Source organism: Capricornis sumatraensis, chromosome X (assembly GCF_032405125.1).
Source record: "Capricornis sumatraensis isolate serow.1 chromosome X, serow.2, whole genome shotgun sequence".
NCBI lineage: Eukaryota > Metazoa > Chordata > Mammalia > Artiodactyla > Bovidae > Capricornis > Capricornis sumatraensis.
In genome coordinates this window covers 121,589,211-121,613,823 of record NC_091092.1, presented here as the reverse complement: position 1 = coordinate 121,613,823, position 24,613 = coordinate 121,589,211, and the positions used below count along the sequence as shown (strand labels likewise).

The 24,613-nt window shown below is 44.4% G+C and overlaps 1 protein-coding gene across 1 annotated transcript in view; it reads right to left on the bottom strand.

Annotated features, from left to right (window-relative positions):
• Positions 1 to 6,232: 6,232 nt before the first annotated feature.
• Positions 6,233 to 24,613, bottom strand: part of PCYT1B (phosphate cytidylyltransferase 1B, choline) — a 115,384-nt gene continuing 97,003 nt past the window's right edge. The window contains exon 8 of the mRNA XM_068962814.1: positions 6,233 to 6,445. Within this exon, the coding sequence (XP_068818915.1) occupies positions 6,233 to 6,445 (213 nt within the window). The remainder of the gene's footprint in view (positions 6,446 to 24,613) is intronic.

Genomic DNA, 24,613 nt, shown 5'->3' with positions numbered 1-24,613 from the left:
AAGGGTGTGGCTCCCCTTTGCCTGGGGGAGGGTGTATAGAGAGAGGTCAGGAGCCCTGGGATGCACTGTGAGAGGCTTAACTATGGCTGATGAGATCTGTATACCAGAGGAGGGTAACATAAATGGAGAAAACACAAACATAGAGCAGCTAGCTCCAAGAATCAAGAAGACCACGGAACAAGGGACTTCTCATCAGTCAAAGGCCAGAGACAGTACCAAGGTCAGATGACCCTACCCATGTTCCTCTCCTCCCTGTAGATCTCCCCAAGACTCCTTTCCTACCCTTGCCAAGCACAAATGCCTGCCTCAAGTCCCGTCTCTACCCATGAGGCCCCCTTTCCTATAACATTCCCATCCTCCTCTACCAAACTGAAGTCCTGCTGACTCGGCCTGATGCCTTTTCAGGTGCAGGAAAACATGAGAGTAAAAAGGACCCCTCAAAGAAGTCAAGAAAAAAATCTCAATCATCCCCCTCTTATCCAAGAATATCTAACAGAAGCGTAAGGCCTACGACATTCATCTGTTACCACAAACTGAAATATCATATAAGCACACACTGAGCAGGAATAAGAAGCAATGGAAAATCCAACCATTCAAAGTAACTTCCTGTGCAGTTAATTTCAGAGCCTGGGCCAGAGCACTAGAACGAGCTGTCTTTGGAAGCAGCAATGAGGAAATGGTCAAAGATGAAGGAACACATCTGAGACTGTCATGGTATACGGATGTTGAATACAATAAAATCAGCTAGTTGGAAAAAGATGTGTGTATCTGTGGGTGGGAGGGAAGAAAGGAAGGGAAGAGGCAGGTGTGTCAGGAGGGTGGGAGGTGAGGTCCTGGAGGGCTGGGGGCCAGACTGGGAGGATAGCCAGACACTGGAGGATAAGGACTGGCTGAGGACTAAGAACTGAAGATCAGCTTCCTCAGCACTTTGTCCAAAGGACAAAAAGAAAAAGGTCTTTGGTGGTTCCATGTGTGTGGGGCAGAGAGGGACAGCAATGTCAGAGTCAAGTTACTCTAAATCCAGCCTGTCAAGGACACGTTTGATCTGTGTGGGAAAACCCAGGTACCGTGTGAAGGATAGGTATTCTGTCTTTAAATGAATTCCCATGCTGCCTACAGGCCTGGTTCTATTTCTTCTAGAGTCTAGGCTAATGTTAGAACTGTTGTTTCAAAGCGCTAGACCATGCCAACGGAGTTAATTGTTTAGTCGCTCAGTAGTGTCTCTTTTGTGACCCCATGGACTGAAGCCCACCAGGCTTCTCTGTCCATGGGATTCTCCAGGCAAGAATCCTGGAGTGGGGTGCCATTTCCATCTCCAGGGGGTCTTCCGGACCCAGGGATTGAACCCGCATCTCCTGCATTGGTAGGTGGATTCTTTACCACTGAACCATCAGGGAAGCCCACTGAATGTAATAGAAGCTCCTGGATTCCACTAGTGGAGGGCACCACCACAATGCTAAGAGCAACAGTCTGCCTTAATTTGCTGACCTTTCGAACGCTGATTTAGTACTACTCCCATCTCTCTGCTAGCAGCCCATGAAAGCAGCTTTGCCCCAAAGATGGATAAGTGGCCAAAATGGCCACACTCTAGTGTTCAGGCCCAGGTGAAAAGCTGTAGGTGGCAAGGTAAGGATGGTGGGTAGAACCCAAGAACCTACAGAGGCTGCAGTGTGAAAGTGGCCCCCTGTGCGGTTGGGTGTGGAGGCCCCAGGCCAGCTCCCCAGTCTCCTAGCAAGGGGTGAGCCCTTTGCCATGGTGCCTCAGTGACAGCCTCATAGCTGGAGAAGTTTGGGGACCATGGAGCTTGCCTCCTGAATTCAGAGACTTCTACAGGCAAAGGAGACCTCAGAAACCATTTCCTCTAATGCCCTCATTTTACAAAAGCAGACACTGAGGTCAGAAAAGTGAAGGGCTTTGACAGAGGTCAGAAAGCAAGTTGGCAGTGGAGCCTCCAACTCAGGGTCCTGGCTGGGCCCCTGGCATGACCTCCCCTCCAGGTAAGTGATCCTAACCAGCTATTTTCTTATTGAATTATTGGTTCAATTGTACTAATCTCTGCTGTACAACAAAGTGACACAGTTACACACATACTTTTCTTATATTCTTTTCCATTAAGGTTTATCCCAGGAGATTGGATATAGTTCCCTGTGCTGTACAGTAGGACCTTGTTTATCCATCTACTAACCCCCAAATCCCAATCCATCCCTCCCATACCCCCCTCTCTTTGGCAACTGCAAGCCTGTTCTCTATGTCCATGAGTCTGTTTGTTTCATGGATAGGTTTATTGGTGCCATATTTTAGATTCCCTATGCAAGTGATAGCACGTGGTATTTGTCTTTCTTATTTACTTCATATGACAGTCTAGTTGCATCCATGTTGCTGCAAATGGCAATATTTTGTTCTTTTTATGGCTGAGTACTATTCCACTGTGTATATATGCCACAGCTTCTTTATCGACTCATCTGTTAATGGACCTTTAGGTTGTTCCCTTGTCAGGCATGAGCCGGCTGGCAGCTCCACGCTTGGCCCGTGCTGCCCGACAACAGACCCATCATTCAGGGCTGGGCCCAGCTGGGCGGAGGCAGGACCGTGGCTACGCCTCTGCTTTTCCATGTTGCACCAGAGCTCGTAAGTAGGAACACACAGCAGCACGCTTTTAAGAAACACAATAGGTGAAAAGTGCAATTCTGCATCCCTTTATTTATAAACAAGTTGAGAATGCCATGTCCTGTTGAGCAAGAGTGGGTTTGGAGCGCAGAGAGGGAGGTGCAGGGGTGGCAGGGGGCGGGGCCTGATTCCGGAAGTTCGCATGATTCAGCACCAGAGCAAACGCTTGGGCGTAAGGTCGTGCTTTAACCCAGACGAGTTGTCGTCCTCTTGTCTTATATGTACAGCATAGTCTGAAGTATGTATGCTTTTCTTATGGCTTTGTCCCGGGACACATCACAGTGACACACAGAAAACAAACTCAAGTCTAGAGAGAAGTAGAAGTTGCAGAATGCCTCATGAGCTCTTTTGTTAAAAGAAGAAAAATCTGATGGCCAAGACTAGTGCTGACTGGATGCCTGGGGAACAGGGACATCTCTGTTCCCTTCAGGCTCGTCAGATTCAGCTGAGTCTATATCGCCATCTTGCATCTCTCTCCCCGGGACGTGCCTGGCTGATAAGTCCCAAGATGGAGAGAAGGAATCCACGCTCTTCCCATCCCTCCCGCCAAGGATGGTCAGTAACTCCAAACTCAGGCCGTCCTGCAGCTCTGTGTCTTCCCCGCAGAGCAGGTCAGAAGGCAGACTTGGGTCTCGGGAGCACTCGTCTTAAGGTTGGTTTCCTTTGCCTTTGCCAAGTCCTGGCCCATGGGAGCTGGCTTGCCAGAAACGGGCCATTCAGTGTGACTCTGACATTACAATTGCCCTGGGTTTTTAGCTGGTGAACATTGGATTTTGGGGTCCCCAGGAGGAAGATGAGACAGCTGATGGAGAAGGGCGGAAATGGGAAAGCTGGGCAGGCGGAACCCACAACCTGCATGGGTACCCACTAACCTTGGCTGTCAGTGAAAGGAGGCCTGCCTTCTTCACCTGTTAGGGAGTGAGCGACCCCTGTAAGGGAGCGGACAGGCACTGCGCTCCCACGCTTGCCCTTCTTCACGTATCTTGCCTTCTTCCACAACCTAAATTGCTGTCCTTCAGCCCTCAGTCTGAAGCTTCCTTCCCTGTCTAGGGCAAAAGAATATTTCCTCGCTTTCTGGCATTTCTGCTTACCTCTCTGAGCTTGAGTAACACTTGGTATCACTCTCATTCCAGCCTTAACTCCCTTGGGGCCATGACTGTGGACAGCCAGCCACCGCATCTCCTCCCAGGCAGGGGAGGAGGGCCAGGGAGAAGCTGGTGGCCAGGATGCATCAAAGATTGGGTTGCAGACTCCTCCACTCCTTCTCATTAATCTTGCAGCCTTGGGAGGGGAGGTATTGTTAATGGTCAGAAGTGGGGCCTGGGGTGAGACTTAGAACCTGCTTGTGGGTTGTGATGGCCTGTCCCTGGCACTGAATGTGAGTCATAATGGCGGCACATGTCAGTGTGGTATGTAAGGCCTGCAAAGTTAGAGGCCGCCTGGTACGTCAATGCCAAGCTGTTTGCTCCGGAGCAGGAATCAGGTAAACATGGGTTTATCTGCTCTGGGCCAGAGCCTAGAACCAGAAAAGGCATTCCCAAGAGAGTTTTCTCCTGCAGAGGGAGGCCCTCACATGAGTCAAGCATGCAGATTTTCTTGAAGCTTTTCTCCTCCCTCTAGGCACCTCGTTCTCCTTTTCTCTTCCCTCATTCCCACTGCCTTGTGCAGCTGGCCGCTGCCTCCTGTCAGTGCTTGGAGATGGGGGCATACGCGCCAGTGTGCCCGGGGAACACGGTGGGAGAGAGACCACACAGCACGGTGGAAGCACGGGGCAATGCTCTGGGCCTTGATGGCAGCAAGAAATTTCCTCACGTGCCATCTTCCCACTGGCTCTCTGTCCCACATGAATGCTTGACAGAGTTCTGGAAAAACTGCCAGGAACAGGGGAGTGCCCAAGCCAGCTGAGCCTCATGGTTCTGCTTCCCAACAAACCCTACTATCTCCAGGTGGGCAGGGAGGTAGTTCAGCCCCAATGCGAGGGGAAAGACATGCCACCTTCCTTCCTTGGTTGCCCCATGTGTCTCCCAGAAGGCTGGTTCACAAGGCCTCTGAAAAGGAGTGTTTCTGTCCCGAGGGATGCTGGGCTCTGCCCATGTCACTGTTCTGGGCCCCTGACTCCAATGGCACAGCCAGACGATGCTACCTCTACTCAGGCATGTGCTCCCACCCCCTCGCCTCTACCTGCTCACGTCTACCCGTGCTTAGCAGATAGCAACAACAGACACCTCAGTGGGAAAGCTTACCGTCTTCAACCCACTTGAAGCCTAAGGCTGGGAGTAATTACGGGACTGCCTGGCCCGTTCAGAGGCTGAGGCTCCCACCGTGCTCAGTGAAACTCTCAGAGCCTGCCTCCACCTGCAATGATGATGGGAGGCCATGAGCACCACTCGCTGATTTCTTGGCTGGGACGACATTTTTGCAGGAATGCAGGATGAGCTTTTGACAAGGTGCCCAAGTCCCAAGGGAACCAGGCAGTTCTGAAGACTGAGGATTTCAGTGGGCTATTAGGGTGGGAGCTGGAGAGGGGGAGAGTATAAAATGCCGCCACCACTGACTTGTTGCATATGGTACACACCCTGGATGGCGTCTTGGGAGCATACATAGAACAGATATGTGCAAGTAGCACCTCCTACTGGTATACTTTGTGGCTTGGGACATCAAACTGCTGCTTGAGGTCTGCAGAACTGTTCACTGGTCAGAAATGGGAAAAGCCATTCCATGACAGCATCCTTGAAGGAGAAGCTTCAGGAAACAGCAACCATCTGCTAAACTCGGAGCCAAAGCAGAGCGGCTCCTTGTGTGTATATGTCTATAGGATGTTCTCTTGCATTTCCCACAGACTAAGGTAATTTCTAGAAAACAAGGAAATCAAACCAATGATGAAAGAGTACAGCCAGGAGAAGACACTAGGCCTTAGGCAGCATTCTCCTGGAAAGAACTGTCCTTGGCATGAGAAGTTGCGGTTCACACTAGGTGACCTGGGATATATCTGGCCTAAAGCAAGGCTTGGTCTAGACTGCAAAGGACTGATGCGTTGCAACCTCTGGTCTCTGGCTAAACTGAGAAGGCTGGCGTTTGTCTGTAGCTCGACTATTTCAGAAGCACTGTGCCACCTCTACTGGAAATAACTTTATTCTGGCAGCGCTTGGGCGGTGGGAGGCAACGTGCATGGCCCTTAGGAGCTGAAAGAAGCAGACTTCAGGTGCTGCCGCTTCCATGGGTGGTGTACCTGGTGGGGGTGGGAGTAAGGGCCAAAGCAGAAGACACCCCACTCAGTGCGAGTCTCCCAGGGGTGCTCTGCCTCTTTCTTTAGCAAGGTTAAAGTAGGGTGGTTCTAGATGATGCTAAGAAGGTCTGTATAGGTTGCCCGCCTGGAAACCTCCATGCAGAGCCTGGGTTTGGGACAGAGTGGAGACTGAGTGGGGAGCTGGTCCCGAGGGGAGCTGTGTCCTGGGCTGAGCTGCAGTGCCAGCGACTGTTGCCCTCCCCCCCAGGGTGCCCCCTGTGCCCCCACCCTGCCTCCCCACCCCACGTGGTGGGGGCTCTGGTTGTTAGCCAGCAGCCTTTACTTCTCATCCTCATCCCCCTCACTCATGCTGCTCATGGAGGCTGAGGCGGCTTTAGGTGAGAAGGGGGGTGAGGGTTTGTGCGGGAGCCACAGAAAGGTGGGCGACGGGGAGCGGGAAGGAGACCGGCTCCTGGTGGGGCTGCTCACAGGGCTCTGCTTCGGGGACAAGGCGTGCAGCATCCGGTTGCTCCTCTCCTGGAACATCTGCTTCTAGAGAGAGAAGGGAGAGAGGCATGTGTTAGCCATGTGCAGGGCAGGGAAACAAACATGGCATGAAGTGCGGGAGTGCGCACGCGCGCACACACACACACACACACACACACACACACACACACGGGCTAGTGTGGCAGCCTGACACACACACACACACACACACACACACACACACACACACGGGCTAGTGTGGCAGCCTGTGGTCCCAGACTGTCTCGGGGCCGGGGCGGGGGCGGGCGTTGCTGAGTGAGGCTCTGGGGCAGGAGGACGCTGCCGCATCCGATTACTATCACGGCTGGTTCTTGGAAGTCACCTCATCTCACCGCCTGTTCCCCCTTCCCAATCTGACTGCTGTCTGTGATGTGCCCGGTGGAAGGGCCGCGGGAAACACAGCAAAACTCCTCTCCTCATCGCACAGTTAACACAATATGAGTATGTCAGACGAAACTATGGTCTGGGAGACAAAGCAAGAGCGGTTAGCAGATTGGGGTGGGGCCGGGGGAGGTGGATGGGCGGCAACTGCGAGTCGAGCAGAGGCCTGAAAGAAGTGATGGGGAGGGGACCAGGGGGATGGAAAGCAGGGAGAAGCACGTTCCAGACAGACCCCGAGAAGGGAGCACATGGTGCATGTCATGCATGGGACAAGCCAGGCGGTGAGCAGGGGCATGCGCGGCCAGGAGGAACTCTACAGAGTAACAGAGGGCTGTGGCCTGTGGGTCTTGGTGGCCCACTGTAAACTTGGCCTTTGAGGAGTAGAGAAAGCTCTGGAGAGTTCCTTTAGCTCTGGAGTTCTGAGCAAAAGAAAAACACGGACTTGTGGTTTAAAGGGGACCCCTGTGGCTGCTGTGCTGGGAACAGATGATAGTGAAGCGAAGGCAGGAGCAGGGGACAGCGAAGAGCCCTCAGTAAGAACCCAAGAGGATGATGGCGCCTTGGGCTGGGATGACGGCCATGAGCATGGTGAGAAATGGCTAGAATTATGGTATGTTTTTTCCTGTTGTTTTATTAAGGTTTACTTAATAATTTCCAGTTAAGCTTCTTAATGTACAGTTCTGAGAGTTTTGATAAATGCCTTCAGTTTTGTGACTACCACTACCATCGAGTTACTGAGATCATTTGCAGTCACCCCCCGCTCCCCATCCTTGGGTCGCAGAAGTGTTTTCTGTCCCTAGAGTTTTGGCTTTTGCAGAATGTCATCTAAATGGAATCATGCGGTATTTGGTGGTGGCTTACTTGCTCGCTCGTGTCTGATTCTTTGCAACTCCATGGACTGTAGCCTGCCAAACTCCTCTGTCCATGGGATTTCCCAGCAAGAATACTTTAGTGGGTTGCCATTGCCTTCTCCAGGGGATCTTCCCGACCCAGGGATCGAACCCAGTCACCTGCATTAGCAGGTGGTCTTCTGCATTTCAGGCAGATTCTTTACCGACTGAGCCACCAGGGAAGCTGCGTATATGGTCTGGCTCCATTTTGAAAGTGGAGCCAACAGGACTCGTGACAGATGGGATGTGGGGTGTGGGAGGAAGCAGAATCAAGTGACTAGTTTCTGGCCCGTGAAACAAGAAAGCTGATGCCACTGGCTGGTGTAGGAAACCATGGGGCTGGAGGAGGTCGGGGGAATAAGATGGCTTTCCCAGTTTGGGACCTCTGGTGACTGCTGCCTAGTGCTTTCAGCGCCAAGCTCTTCTGCAACACTGTCCGCTAGCCTCTGGAGAACCTAGTCCTGGCACCGAGCCCCTGCCCATCTGCCCTCCTGCCTCAGCCCTCGAGCACTCTGTTCCCCATGCCCGAACGTCCTCCCCAGGCTGCCTGGGCTCTGCGCTCTAGTTTGCCATCACTGCTCCTTGTAGAGCCTCAGCCCCCAGCTGCTTGCTCCAATCCTCTGCTCTAAACTGGCTCTGAGAGCCAATTCTCTTGTTAGCCCTCTTAGACTTTGCTTCATTTGAGTTTTTCATTTTATGAACTACTACTGAGACCTTGGGGACCTGGTGCTGTTACAAGAAGGGGAAGAAAAGGGTAATTTGGTGGTCATATTCAAACAGGGGCTTCGGTGACATGGGGAAGAAGGGGTGGAAAGGGGCGTTGATCCTGTGGGACTGGCTTTACAAGCAAAGCGTGCCAAGTAGGCAGTGCTAGGCATAACTGCTTGGCTTGACTGGACCTCCCAGTGCCTATAGGGTACAGTAGTTGAAGCTAGAGCACCAGGAGGAGGATGGATTTCTCTGGAAGAGCCCCTGGAAGATTGTAATCAGTAGAGGGGTATGGTAAGATTCATGATGTAGAAATACCTTTGGGTGTGGGAGCATAAAAGCAAAAAAAGAAACCATTAAAAAAAGATTAGTGTTTGGCTATATAAAAATTGAAAACTTCTATACATCTATTTCTGCTTTATTGACTATGCCAAAGCCTTTGACTGTGTGGATCACAACAAACTGTGGAAAATTCTGAAATATGGGAATAACAGACCACCTGACCTGCCTCCTGAGAAATCTGTGTGCAGGTCAGGAAGCAACAGCTAGAACTGGACATGGAACAACAGACTGGTTCCAAATAGGCAAAGGAGTACGTCAAGGCTGTATATTGTCATCCTGCTTATTTAACTTATATGCAGAGTACATCATGAGAAATGCTGGGCTGGAGGAAGCACAAGCTGGAATCAAGATTGCCAGGGGAAATATCAATAACCTCAGATATGCAGATGACACCACCCTTATGTCAGAAAGCGAAGAACTAAAGAGCCTCTTGATGAAAGTGAAAGAAGAGAGTGAAAGGTTGGCTTAAAGCTCAGCATTCAGAAAACAAAGATCATGGCATCTGGTCCCATCACTTCATGGCAAATAGTTGGGGTAAAAGTGGAAACAGTGGCTGACTTTATTTTTCTGGGCTCCAAAATCACTGCAAATGGTGACTGCAGCCATGAAATTAAAAGATGCTTACTCCTTGGAAGGAAAGTTATGACCAACCTAGACAGCATATTAAAAAGCAGAGACATTGTCAACAAAGGTCTGTCTCGTCAAGGCTATGGTTTTTTCCAGTGGTCATGTATGGATGTGAGAGTTGGACTGTAAAAAAAAGCTGAGCGCTGAAGAATTGATGCTTTTGAACTGTGGTGTTGGAGAAGACTCTTGAGAGTCCCTTGGACAGCAAGGAGATCCAACTAGTCCATCCTAAAGGAAATCAGTCCTGAATATTCATTGGAAGGACTGATGCTGAAGCTGAAACTCCAATACTGTGGCCAGCTGATGTGAAGAGCTGACTCATTGGAAAAGACCTTAATGCTGGGAAAGATTGAAGGTGGAAGGAAAAGGGGAAGACAGAGGATGAGATGGTTGGATGACATCACTGACTCAATGGTCATGAGTTTGGGTGAACTCTGGGAGTTGGTGATGGACATGGAGGCCTGGCATGCTGCAGTCCATGGGTTCTCAAAGAGTCGGACACAATTGAGTGACTGAACTAAACTGAACTGATACCTCAAAAAAAAAAAAAAACACTATCACTATGAAATAAGGTAAAAGGCTAAAAGGCAAATGAAGAAAAGGGAAAAACTTTTGCAACATTTAAATACAAACTAAGCAGCTTAGTATATAACAGAGTTTACAAACCCAAAAGAAAATAATGAGCATCTGGCACATATAGGTAATTCACAAAAGACTTATAAATGAACTATAAAAAATGTTTGGCATTACTAATAAACAAATGCAAAGTGACTGATGTGAGAAACCTTTTTTTCTATACCAGATTGCTAAAAATATTTTTCACCTTCCCAACCTTTTAAAACTTTTTCCAGTTTTGAAATATAATTGACATACTGCACTATATACATTTGAGGTATACAACATAATAATTTCACTTAAATTGTGAAGTGATTGCTATATTAAGGCTAGTTAACATCCATCATCTCATGGATACAAACTTTTTTTCCATGTGATGAACTCTTAGGATATACTCTCAAAACCTGCATATACAGCACACAGCACTGTTAACTATAGTGATCATTATACATTACATCCCCAGTACTTACTTACCTCATAATTGGAACTTTGTACCTTTTGACCCCTTTTCTGCAAATTCCCCTCCCCATACTCCCTACCTCTGGTAAACACAAATCAATGAGATCATACAGTATTTGTCATTCTCTGACTTATTTCACTTGGTGTAATGCCTTCAAGGTCCATCCATGTTATCACAAATGGCAGGATTTCTTTTCTATAGATGAGTAATAATCCATTATACTATATACAGACACACACCACAACTTCATCCATCCATCCATCAATGGACACTGAGGCTGTTTCCATGTCTTGGCTATTGTAAATATTGCTGCTATGAACCTGTCATTTCCTTCAGATAAAACAGCTGACTCTTGAACAGTATGAGGGCTTAGGGGTGCTGACCCTCTGTGAAGTAAAAAAAATCCATGTATAACATAGTTGGCCCTCTGTATTTGTGGTTCTACATTTGTGGATTCAACCAACTGTGGATCATGTAGTCCTTTAGTATTTAATACTGAAAAAGAAATCCAAGTGTAAGTGGACCCACGCAGTTCAAACCCATGTTGTTCAAGGGTCAACTGTATTCCCGCAAGTGGAATTTCTAGATCATATTTTGAATTTTTTGAGAAACCTTCATAATGTTTCCATAGTGGCTGTACCAGTTGACCGTCCCACCAACAGTGCACAAGGGATCCCTTTTCTCTACATACTTCAGAGCATTCGTTACCTTTTGTCTTTTTAATGCCAACCACCAGCATCACCGACTCAATGGACATGAGCTTGAGCAAACTCTGGGAGACGCTGAAGGACAAGGAAGCCTGGTGTGCTGCAGTCCAGGGGGTTGCAAAGAGTCGGACACAACTTAGGGACTGAACAACAACTCTGACAGGCATGAGGTAATATCTCATTGTGATTTCAGTGTGCATTTCCCTGTTGATTTAGTGATGTTGAACATGTCTTCATGTACTTGTTGACCATTTGTATATCTTTTTTTGGAAAAATGTCTATTCAGGTCCTTTGCCCATTTTTAAACTGGATTACTTGGGTTTTCGCTACTCAGTTGTATGAGTTCTTTATATATTTTAGATGTTAACACTTTATCGGATATATGGTTTGCAAACTCTTTTCCCTTTCTGTAGGCTTTTAAGCTTGTAGATGGTTTCTTTGGCCATGCAGAAGCGTTTTAGTCTGATGCAGCCTCATTTATTTTGTTGCTTGTGCTTTAGGTGTCCAACCAAAAAATCATTGCTAAGACTCATGTCAAGGGCTTTTTCTCTGGTATTTTCTACTGGGAATTTTATGGATTATGATCTTACACTAAAATCTTTAATCTATTTCAAGTTAATTTTTGTGGAGCTGTAAGATAGAGGTCTACTTTCATTCTTTTACCTGTGACAATCCAATTTTCTAGCACCGTTTATTGAAGATAATTGTCTTTTCTCTATTAAGTATTTTTGGCTCCCTTGCATGGGTTTACTTCTGGGCTCTCTGTTTTGTTGGCCTATGTGTCTGTTTCTATGCCACTACCATACTATTTTGATTAATATAGCTTGAAAGCAAGAAGTATGATGCTCTCCCAATTTTTCTTTCTCAAGATTGCTTTGGCTGTCTGGGTGGTGTCTTTTGTGGTTTCATATACATTTTAGGACTTTTTTTATATTTCTGTGAAAAAAATGCCATTGGAATCTTGATAGGAATTGCACTGAATCTATAGATGGCTTTCAGTAGTACAGGCATTTTAACAGTTCTTTTAGTCTATTAATGTGAGTTATCTTTCCATTTATTGGTGTCTTCTTGGATTCCTTTCATCAGTGTCTTGTAGTTTTCAGTGCACAGATCTTTCACCTCCTCCCCAAGTGAGGCTGTAGGTTGGGCTCCACAGTTTCCTGGATTTCCTGGTCAGGATTACTAGATGCTCAGGACTGGTACTACACTCAGCAGTTGGTGGGGCTATGAATTAGCTTCTCTTTCTTGGTAGGGCAGTAGAATAGGCCCCAGGGCTTGTACAGCTTGTTTTTGGAGACCTGGCCAGACAGGGCCACCAGTTTTGCTTTCTGTTCAGGTGCTGTTGGATGGGCTAGGCAGCTTCCCGTGTGCTTCAGTTCCATGGTCGGGTGGGCTGCACACCGTATTCAGCAATAAGTGGGGCTGTGAATTAGCTTCCCTTCCCAGGCATGGTGGGAGAATCAACCTGAAGGCTGGAGAGGCCTTTGTTTTTGTGGTCCTTATTCAAGCTGATCTGCACCCTCAGTTCCCTGGCTCAGCAGTGCCGCTGGCTCTGCTGTGCAGTCCGTCAGCTGTCTGCTGCGTTCTGCTCAAGTATTGCTGGACCAGGCAGCTTCCCAGGTGTTCTGGCCAGGCTTTCCGGTTGGGTGGGGCTTGTAGCTTCACCCAGCAATGACTGGGGGCTATAACTCAGCTCCTCATCATGACTGGGGACAGACCAGGCTTCAGGGCCCAGAGTTTTTGTTTGAGGACCCACATTGGACTGACTTGGGCCCCACTGACTTCCCAGGTCAGGCGGCACCAATGACTTGACCCTGCAGATGAAGCATGGTGCCTGGCTGGGGCTAGTGCTTGGGCTCTGCAGGCAGGAACTTGGTCTGCCAAGATCACAGCGCTGGCCTCTCCCCACATCTCTGTCATGATGAGATTCTCAGTAATCAAGCCCTTTAGACTCTTCTGCAATCTTCCTGGGCTAAGACCAGAGTGGGTCTCGTGAGAAAGACCTCAGGCACAACAATTCCCCAGCAGTTATTTTCCCTTTTTAAGTTCTAGCCCATAAACTTTTTAGGAGCTCAGATCTCCTCCAGCAGACACAACAGAGATGCTTTGCTGATCACGGAGATCCTTTCCAGATTTAAAATTCCATAATGCTACAAATACACCAATTATTCTCCTTCCATTAAAGACATTGATAATTCTGTCAAATGACATCCAAACCCCTCAAAATCAGACAGAAAAAAAATGCTGTAGTACAACAGCATTAACTTAGATTAAGCCCATTTATGAGACAAAATCAAATGCCAAAAGGATAGGGTGGCCTATTATTAAGAGCAACATAAAAAAAAAATCCTTGAAATTCGAGCAGGCACTTTAAAATATGTGTTTTTATTACTGTAATCTTTAGGTATATTTTTAGAGGCAGCCATTAGCCCTCCTGTGGTTAATGGATTGTCAGCATTTCCATTAGAAGCCCAGTTTCAAAGAATCTACAACTTGTCTACTATAGTTTGACTCTAGCTCATAACTGAATATTCTGCCTAAGGGGATGAAATGATTTGAATCCTTAATGATAAACTGTGGGGTTACACTTCAGACAGTGCAATATCCATGCAAAACAACTCTGGGTCTTGATTTGCAAACTCTCTGATCTGTTGTTTCTGGTGCATTTTGAAGGGTGGTTCCCCTAGCAAAGGAGCTGAATTGAATCTGGTCAGGAGACAGTTTGTAATAAGCTTCCTGGGAAGAAAAGCACTTTAGAACTATAACAAATAATGAAGACCATGGCATAGCATTTTCAAAGAGAAATGGTATTTATATTCAGTTTTTTGCTGTATTAAGAGGTTTTCATTTATAACGTTTTCTCCCCCCAAAATAATCCCATTTTTAGTCCTGATAACATGACAGTAATTTTCTGTTTCGTCTCCTACAATGTTTTCCCTTTTAAGAAGTTCTTAATATCTGGTGAGGCAGTAAATGACTTGACAAGTGCCTTTATAGGTTTCAGGGTTTCAGATATATTCTGGCAAATCCACCAAAAAAGAAATACAAATATTCTAGTTACATATGGTTTGGACCTCTGGTAATCAAGATGGAACTCAAGAGGAGTTCAAATCATGAGTTCCAATCAACAAACAACAACTCGCCCTGAAACAGTGCCTGGCACATCCCTGGTGCCTGATGTGCCAGGCACTGTTAAAAAGGACTTTAAAGTATGTGACAATTTAATCCTCCCAACAACCCAAGGAAATGGCTGAGAGGTAAGTGAACTTGCCCACAGCTCTCTGGCTATGAATTGAAGCCCTGTTCGTGACTAGCTCTCCGTAACTTTCATGGTTAGAAGCTTTTCATGTTTACTTGTGTTTTACTTGAGTATTTGTTGACAGACAAACTGTCTAGAAGATGAGTGGGAAATCTAATTCAGATCCACAAACTGAATTTTATATTTCTCAAAATCAAAAGTCTTAATAGTTAGCAATGCCATTAGAATGGCTATTATAAGAAACAAACAGAAAACAACAAGTTCTGAAGATGTGGAGAAATCAGAACCTTTGTACATTGTGGAGGGAATGTAAAATGGTGCAGCCACTGTGGAAAACAGTATGGCAGTTCCTCAAAATAATTAAGAAGAATTATCATATGCTTCAGCAATTCTGCCCCTGGGTGTACACTCAAAAGACTTTAGAGACTGAAACAGATATTTGTATAGCTAATGTTCACAGCCATAAAGCGGAAACAATCTAAATCTCCATTGATGGATAAATGGATAAACAAAATGAGGTGTGTATAAATAAATGTATATGTGTGTATATATGTGTATGCACATACTTATGATGGATTTTTTTTTGTTTTATAGGGTAAAGTATTGCTCTGATGGTGTTGAAAAGAAACATTTTGTCTGTTACAAAATATTATGGAGGGTTTTCCCGGCATGGAGGATCGGGAGGCTGACCAATGATGCCTTGCTTCAAGAACCATTTCCTGACAGCACACTATATATGGTTTGAGGATTAAGCTGTTTTGTTATGAGACTATGATACAGTTTGGGGTGTATTTCACTCTCAAAATCATTGCAATTTGGGTTACTCTATGGTAGGAAAATTTTCTCAGTTGCCATCATAACATGGGCTTCAATTTAATCCAAATTCTGGATGTTTAGTATTTATGATGAAAAGGTTTGTTTTACCAAAGAAGTGGAGTGAAATCTACTTTGTTGAGCTAAATATATTTTGAGAGAGCTAATATCGCCAACCATCAGCATCCCAATATATAAATTCCAAGAAATTTGGGGATGTGAGATATTAATTTTAGGCCAAGTATTTTCCTTAGATCTTTCAAAGAATACAGAGTTGACTTGCCTTGGAAATCAGGGCAGTTGAAATTCATTTTTGCACTCTGATGGAGCTTCCAAATGTTTATAACTTTGCCACTCTTATATTCCAAAAGGTACAATAAAATGAGTTGAATGCTATCCTATATTTCTAAAATCTTTCCACTACAAAGTTTTCCACAGTAGTTGTGGTTTCATCTGTTACTTAAAAAATGATAAGGATTTGATTGGGCTTCATTTCTTATACAGGCTATTAAATCAAATATGGTAGGGTGTATTGGTTATCTGCAGTGTGTACAGATGTTTCTAGTTCCTGATTTTGAAGCTGGCAGCTCCTACTTATGATTTAAACTTTCATTTCTGATTCTGCAAAGTATGTTACATCACAGGAAAAGAAATGCAAATCAAAATCACAATGAGATATCATGCCCAAGTGGTGAGAATGGCCACCATCAAAAAATGTACAAGAGTACTGTTGGTAAGAATGTCAATTGTCACAGACTATGGAGAAAAACATGGAGGTTCCTGAAAAACTACAAATAAAGTGTTAAGAAAATAAACTATTAGTTAATTTATTGGAGGGTACAACTGAATTGGAGATTGGAGGTGAAATAAAAAGTACTGGAAACCAACTTGCCTAGATCTGGTCCCTTTACCTCTCCTTAGCTCTTAGAACAGTATAGGTCATGATAAGGAAGTCTCCCTAGCTCTCCTTCAGTTCAGTTCAGTTGCTCAGTCATGTCCGACTCTTTGTGAACCCATGGACTACAGCATGCCAGGCTTCCCTGTCCATAACCAATTCATGTCCATTGAGTCGGTGATGCCATCCACCCATCTCATCCTCTGTCATCCCCTCTTCCTCCTGCCTTCAATCTTTCCCAACATCAGGGTCTTTTCCAAGGAGTCAGTTCTTTGCATCAGGTGGCCAAAGTATTAGAGTTTTAGCTTCAGCATCAGTCCTTCCAATGAATATTAGTGCCTGATTTCCTTTAGGATTGACTGGTTTGATCTCCTTGTAGTCCAAGGGATTCTTAAGAGTCTTCTCCAACACCACAGTTCAAAAGCATCAATTCTTCGGCACTCAGCTTTATGGTCCAACTCTCACATCCATACATGACTACTGGAAAAACCATAGCTTTGACTAGACAGACATTTGGCGCCAAAGTAATGTCTCTGCTTTTTAATATGCTGTCTAGGTTGGTCATAGCTTTTCTTCCAAGGAGCAAGTGGCTTTTAATTTCATGGCTGCAGTCACCATCTGCAGTGATTTTGGAGCCCAAGAAAATAAAGTCTGTCACTGTTTCCATTGTTTCCCCATCTATTTGCCATGAAGTGATGGGACTGGATGCCATGATCTTTGTTTTTTGAGTGTTGAGTTTTTTAAGCCAGCTTTTTCACTCTCCTCTTTCACTTTCACCAAGAGGCTCTTTAGTTCCTCTTCACTTTCTGCCATAAGGGTGGTGTCATGTACGTATCTGATTATTGATATTTCTCCCAGCAATCTTGATTCCAGTTTGTGCTTCATCCAGCCCAGCATTTTGCATGATGTACTCTGCATATAAGTTAAATAAGCAAGGTGATAATATACAGCCTTGACGTACTCCTTTCCCAATTTGGGACCAGTCCATTGTTCCATGTCTGGTTTCAACTGTTGCTTCTTGACCTGCATACAGATTTCTCAGGAGGCAGGTCAGGTGGTCTGATATTCCCATCTCTTGAAGAATTTTCCACAGTTTGCTGTGATCCACACAGTCAAAGGCTTTGGCGTAGTCAATAAAGCAGAGGTGTATGTTTTTCTGGAACTCTCTTGCTTTTTTGATGATCCAGCAGATGTTGGCAATTTGATCTGTGGTTCCTCTGCCTTTTCTAAATCTGAACATCTGCAAGTTACCAGTTTATGTACTGTTGAAACCTCACTTGGAGAATTTTGAGTATTTTGCTAGCATGTTAGATGAGTGCAATTGTGCAGTAGTTTGAGCATTCTCTGGCATTGCCTTTATTTGGGATTGGAATGAAAACTGACCTTTTCCAGGCCTGTGGCCACTGCTGAGGTTTCCAAATTTGCTGACATATTGAGTGCAGCACTTTTACAGCATCATCTTTTAGGACTTGAAATAGTTCAGCTGGAATTGCATCACCTCCACTAGCTTTGTTCATAGTGATGCTTCCTAAGGCCCACTTGACTTCAGACTCCAGGATGTCTCACTCTAGGTGAGTGATCACACCACTGTGGTTATCTGGGTCGTGAAGATCTTTTTTTTTTTTTAAGATCTTTTTTGTATAGTTCTTCTGTGTATTCTTGCCACCTATTCGTAATACCTTCTGCTTCTGTTAGGTCCATACCATTTCCATCCTTTATTGAGCCCATCTTTGCATGAAATGTTCCCTTGTATCTCTAATTTCCTTGAAGAGATCTCTAGTCTTTCCCATTCTATTGTTTTCCTCTGTTTCTTTGCACTGATCACTTAGGAAGGCTTTCTTATCTCTCCTTGCTATTCTTTGGAACTCTGCATTCAGATGGGTATAGTTTTCCTTTTCTCCTTTGCCTTTAGCTTCTCTTCTTTTCTCAGCTATTTGTAAGGCCTCCTCAGACAACCATTCTGCCTTTTTGCATTTCTTTTCCTTGGGGATGGTCTTGATCACTGCCTCCTGTACAATGTCATGAACCTCTGTCCATAGTTCATCAGGCACTCTATCAGATCTTATCCCTTGAATCTGTTTGTCACTTCTGTGGTATAATTGTAAGGGATTTGATTTAGGTCATATCTGAATGGTCTAGTGGTTTTCCCTACTTTCTTCAATGTAAGTCTGAATTTGGCAATAAGGAGTTCATGATCTGAGCCACAGTCAGCTCCTAGTCTTGTTTTTGCTGACTGTATAGAGCTTCTCCATCTTCAGCTGCAAAGAATATAATCAATCTGATTTCAGTGTTGACCATTTGGTGATGTCCATGTGTAGAGTCATCTCTTGTCTTGCTGGAAGAGAGTGTTTGCTATGACCAGTGTGTTCTCTTGGCAAAACTCTGTTAGCCTTTGCCCTGCTTCATTTTGTATTCTAAGGCCAAACTTGTCTGCTACTCCAGATAGCTCTTGATTTCCTACTTTAGCATTCCAGCCCCTATGATAAAAAGGATATCTTTTTTTGGTGTTAGTTCTAAACAGTATTGTAGGTCTTCATAGAACCGTGCAACTTCAACTTCTTCGGCATTAGTGGTCGGGGCATAGACCTGGATTACTGTGATACTGAATGGGTTGCCTTGGGAACAGAGATCATTCTGTCATTTTTGAGGTTGCATCCAAGTACTGCATTTCGGACTCTTTGTTGATGATGAGGGCTACTTCGTTTCTTCTAAGGGATTCTTTCCCACAGTAATAGATATAATGGTCATTTGAATTAAATTCACCCATTCTCATCCATTTTAGTTCACTGATTCCTAAAATGTCTATGTTTGCTCTTGCCATCTCCTATTTGACCACTTTCAATTTGCCTTGATTCATGGACCTAACATTCCAGGTTCCTATGCAGTATTGCTCTTTACAGCATAGGATTTTACTTCCATCACCAGTCATATCCACAACTGGGTGTTGTTTTTGATTTGGCTCTGTCTCTTCATTTTTTCTGGAGTCGTTTCTCCAGCGATCTCCAGTAGCATATTGGGCACCTACCGACCTGGGGAGTTCATCTTTCAGTGTCATATCTTTTTGCCTTTTCATACTGTTCATGGTGTTCTCAAGGCAAGAATGCTGAAGTGGTTTGCCCTTCCCTTCTCCCGTGAATCACGTTTTGTCAGAACTCTCCACCATGACCCGTCTGTCTTGGGTGGCCCTACATGTCATGGCTCATAGTTTCATTGAGTTAGACAAGGCTGTGACCCATGTGATCTGTTTGGTTAGTTTTCTGTGATTGTGTTTTTCATTCTATCTGCCCTCTGATGAATAAGGATAAGAGGCTTATGGAAGCTTCCTGATGGGAGAGACTGACTGTGGGGGAAACTGGGTCTTGTTCTGATGGGTGGGGCCATGTTTGGTAAATCTTTAATCCAGTTTTCTGTGTTTGGCTGCTGTTTCCTCCCAGTTATTTGGCCTGAGGCCAAACTGTTGACTCACATCACCACCACAGACTCCTGGACACTCACAGGCAACTCTGACTCAGTCTCCCATTGGACTACAACGTCAAATTCCAGGAGGTTCTAAGTCCCTTTGATGGATCCCCAGGTTGGGAAATCTGTTCTGGGTCATCTGTTTGGCAGCTCTATGGTGGGGCTAAGGGCGACCGCCTCCAAGAGGGATTCAGCCACACGCTAGGTAACCCAGGTCTGCTGTAGTCAGAGACCCTGTCCCACAACAGGCCACTACTGAACACTATTAAGTCTCCTTAGCACTCCTTCAGTTCAGTTCAGTTCAGTCGCTCAGTTGTGTCCGACTCTTCGTGACCCCATGAATCGCAGCACGCCAGGCCTCCCTGTCCATCACCATCTCCCGGAGTTCACTCAGACTCACGTTCATCGAGTCCGTGATGCCATCCAGCCATCTCATCCTGGGTCGTCCCCTTCTCCTCCTGCCCCCAATCCCTCCCAGCATCAGAGTCTTTTCCAATGAGTCAACTCTTTGCATGAGGTGGCCAAAGTACTGGAGCTTCAGCTTTAGCATCATTCCTTCCAAAGAAATCCTAGGGTTGATCTCCTTCAGAATGGACTGGTTGGATCTCCTTGCAGTCCAAGGGACTCTCAAGAGTCTTCTCCAACACCACAGTTCAAAACCATCAATTCTTCGGCACTCAGCCTTCTTCACAGTCTAACTCTCACATCCATACATGACTGCTGGAAAAACCATAGCCTTGACTAGATGGACCTTAGTCGGCAAAGTAATGTCTCTGCTTTTGAATATGCTATCTAGGTTGGTCATAACTTTTCTTCCAAGGAGTAAGCATTTTGAATTTCATGGCTGCAATCACCATCTGGAGTGATTTTGGAGCCCAAAAAAATAAAGTCTGACTGTTTCTACTGTTTCCCCATCTATTTCCCATGAAGTGATGGGACCAGATGCCATGATCTTTGTTTTCTGAATGTTGAGCTTTAAGCCAACTTTTTCACTCTCCTCTTTCACTTTCATCAAGAGGCTTTTTAGCTCCTCTTCACTTTCTGCCATAAGGGTGGTGTCATCTGCATATCTGAGGTCATTGATATTTCTCCCGGCAATCTTGATTCCAGCTTGTGTTTCTTCCAGTCCAGCGTTTCTCATGATATACTCTGCATATAAGTTAAATAAGCAGGATGACAATATACAGCCTTGACGTACTCCTTTTCCTATTTGGAACCAGTCTGTTGTTCCATGTCCAGTTCTAACTGTTGCTTCCTGACCTGCATACAGATTTCTCAAGAGGCAGGTTAGGTGGTCTGGTATTCCCATCGCTTTCAGAATTTTCCACAGTTTGTTGTGATCCACACAGTCAAAGGCTTTGGCATAGTCAATAAAGCAGAAATAGATGTTTTTCTGGAACTCTCTTGCTTTTTCCATGATCCAGCGGATGTTGGCAATTTGATCTCAGGTTCCTCTGCCTTTTCTAAAACAAGCTTGAACATCAGGGAGTTCACGGTTCACGTATTGCTGAAGTCTGGCTTGGAGAATTTTGAGCATTACATTACTAGCATGTGAGATGAGTGCAATTGTGCGGTAGTTTGAGCATTCTTTGGCATTGCCTTTCTTTGGAATTGGAATGAAAACTGACCTTTTCCAGTCCTGTGACCACTGCTGAGTTTTCCAAATTTTCTGGCATATTGAGTGCAGCACTTTCACAGCATCATCTTTCAGGATTTGAAACAGCTCAACTGGAATTCCATCACCTCCACTAGCTTTGTTCGTAGTGATGCTTTCTAAGGCTCACTTGACTTCACATTCCAAAATGTCTGGCTCTAGATTAGTGATCACATCATCATGATTATCTGGGTCATGAAGATCTTTTTTGTACAGTTCTTCCGTGTATTCTTGCCACCTCTTCTTAATATCTTCTGCTTCTGTTAGGTCCAGACCATTTCTGTCCTTTATCGAGCCCATCTTTTAAGTCAGAGTAAGGAAGTCTCCTTAGCTCTCCCTAGAACACTAGGGGTCAGAGTAACTAAGTCTCCTTTGCTCACCATAGTTCTCCATAGCTCTCCTTTGAACACTATAAGTCAGAGGAAGCAAGTCTCCTTAGCCTTTCTTAGATCACTGTACAACAGAGGAAGCAAGTCTCCTTAGCTCTCCCTTAGCTCACTTTCCTTAGCTCTCCTCAAGGAATCAAACCCATGACCCCTGCATTGGAAAGCAAAGCCCTCACCACTATACCACCTAGAAACTCCAAAACACTTCTGCTTCCCTTCTTACTCTCCTAAATTACCCTCACTTTACAAGGTTAGGTTGTGTCCTTGAAAAAGTAGAAATCAACCTGAGTTCCTATAGAACAGACAAGACTTATACACAGAGAGCTTTAGAGGATGACTCATGAGAGCAAAGTATACTGAGTATGCAGATAAACTAGTGGACGTGACTTTTTCCCTAACCTCGCACACCACTTACCATGCTGTTTTACAGTTATCTCTTGATGGATTGGCCTATTTTTCCCACTAGCAGGTATACACTAAGCTCCTACCATAAGACCATTTTCATAAACTGTAAAAATGGTTGCTGAATAAACGTTTAAAGATAAAATGAAATGTGGGACCCTAAGAAACTTGTGATGTTACAGAATTTTAGGACACTTGTTCCTAGAATTTTTAAAGAACTTTAGAACTCAAATATTAACCAACATGTTAAAAATATATGACCCAAGTCTATTAATGACACCATGTCCTGTAACCCCTGTTACAACTCCTGTTAATACTGTTATCTTAGTTTCTATGGTTTTTTATACTTTCTTCCCTCCCTCCCTTCAAAGTACTATATTCAATATTGTGTGATAAACCATAATAAAAAGTTAACATTGTAAATAAGCTATATGTCCATAAAATTAGTTATAAAAAAACCCTCTTGTTTCTTGCTATGTTGATGTTATTGCTATATTACACAGCCATACAGAGAAACACTTCTGAGTCAGTTCTAATGAGCTTGATGAACCTAAAGCCTATTATACAGAGTGAAGTAATTCAGAAAGAGAAACATAAATGTGATGTATTAACAGATACATATGGAATCTAGAAAGATAGTACTTATGAACCTAGTTGCATGGCAGCAATGGAGATGCAGACATAGAGAACAGACTTATGCACACAGGACAGAAAGGAGAGGGTAGGATAAATTGATAAATTGAGAGTAATGCGGAAACATAAACATTACCATATGTAATGCGAATATGTTATGTGACTGAGACTATGTTATATGACACATGGAGCTCAAACTGGTGCTCTTGACAACCTAGAGGGGTGGGAAGGAGGTTCAAGAGGGAGGGGACATATGTTTACCTGTGGCTGAAACCAACACAATATTGTAAAGCAATTATCCTCAACTAAAAATAAGTAAATTGAAACATTTGGGCAGAAGATCTAAGCAGACATTTCTGAACCCCTGTAAACAAATGAATGCCTACCTGGTTTTTCATTTAAAAAAAACTGCTAGTTCTTTCCTCAGAGCCTGAAAATTAGTTGTGAAAAATGTTAACTATTAAAGTACACACTAGATTAATGAGAAATTTCAAACTTGTTACAGAGACCATGGAATCCCAGAGAATTTGATCTGAACTGAAACCCAGGGAAAATGAAAAGGAACTGGACTCTTGGCTCCTCTGTTCCTGCAAGCTCTCTCTAGAAGTTGTCGAAGGCTCAAGTCAACCCTTGTAAGCCCTCCACCCTCTCTCAGCCTCAGCCAACAAGACAAGGTGGGCCTATGACCGCTGCCTCTATAATCACTTAGAGGCTGCTAGGCTTTTAGCAAAGCATCTCTTCTAACTTCTCAAGTGTTGCTCTTTTACTTGTTTTACTTTTAGATAATCTTATGAACCACCTCCAGTGAGCAAAGAGGTAACAGGGACAACCCATCAATAAAATAATTCAGCCAAAATCAATTTTGTTAGAGACTTCTCATGTTGTACTAGGATATCTAGGCTAATAAAAATTAGCAAGATCAAATGGAATCATTCCGTTTGGTTCTAAAGGGAAAGCTACTTTAAAACTATCTCTTTCAGATATCCCATGCTCTCGGATTGGAAGCATTAGTATTGTTAAAATGACCAGACTAACCAAAACAATCTACAGATTTAATGTAATCCCTATCAAATTACCCATGACATTTTTAATAGAATACTCTTAAAATTTATGTGGAACCACAAAAGACTTAGAATTCACAAAGCAGCCCTACAGAAAAAGAACAAAGCAGTGAGAAGCACCCTCCCAGACTCCAGACGATACTACAAAGCTACAGAAATAAAAACAGAGTGATATTGGCACAAAAACAGACATATGGATCAATGGAAAGCTCAGAAATAAACCCACATACATACAATCGATAGTGTATTCTTGCCTCCTTTGTTGAAAATCAGTGTGGAAAAGACAGTCTCTTCAGCAATGTTGAAATGTTGGAAAACTGCTTGCAAACCAATGAAGTTGGAACAAACACACCCTCTCACCATACACAAAAATAAACTCAAAATGGGTTATAGACTTAAACATAAGGCATGACACCTTAGAACTCCTAGAAGAGATCATACCAATGTTTTCCCAGGTCAGTTTCCCAAAAATGCAACCTCTCACCATACACAAAAATAAACTCAAAATGGGTTACAGACATAAACATAAGGCACGACACTTTAGAACCCCTAGAAGAGGTCATGAGCCAAATATTCTGACAGAAATCATACCAATGTTTTCCTAGGTCAGTTTCCCAAGGCAATAGAAATAAACAAATGAGACCTAATCAAATTTATAAGCTTTTGCACAACAACGGAAACCATAAAATGAAAAGACAACCTACAGAATAAGAGAAAATATTTGCAAATGATGAGACCAACAAGGGCTTATTTTCCAAAATATGCAAATAGCTAATACAATCTTAGTAACAACAACAAAAAAACTCCAATTCAAACATGGGAAGAAGACTTAAATAGACATTTCTCCATAAAGGACATGCAGATAGTCAAGAGGCAGTCACT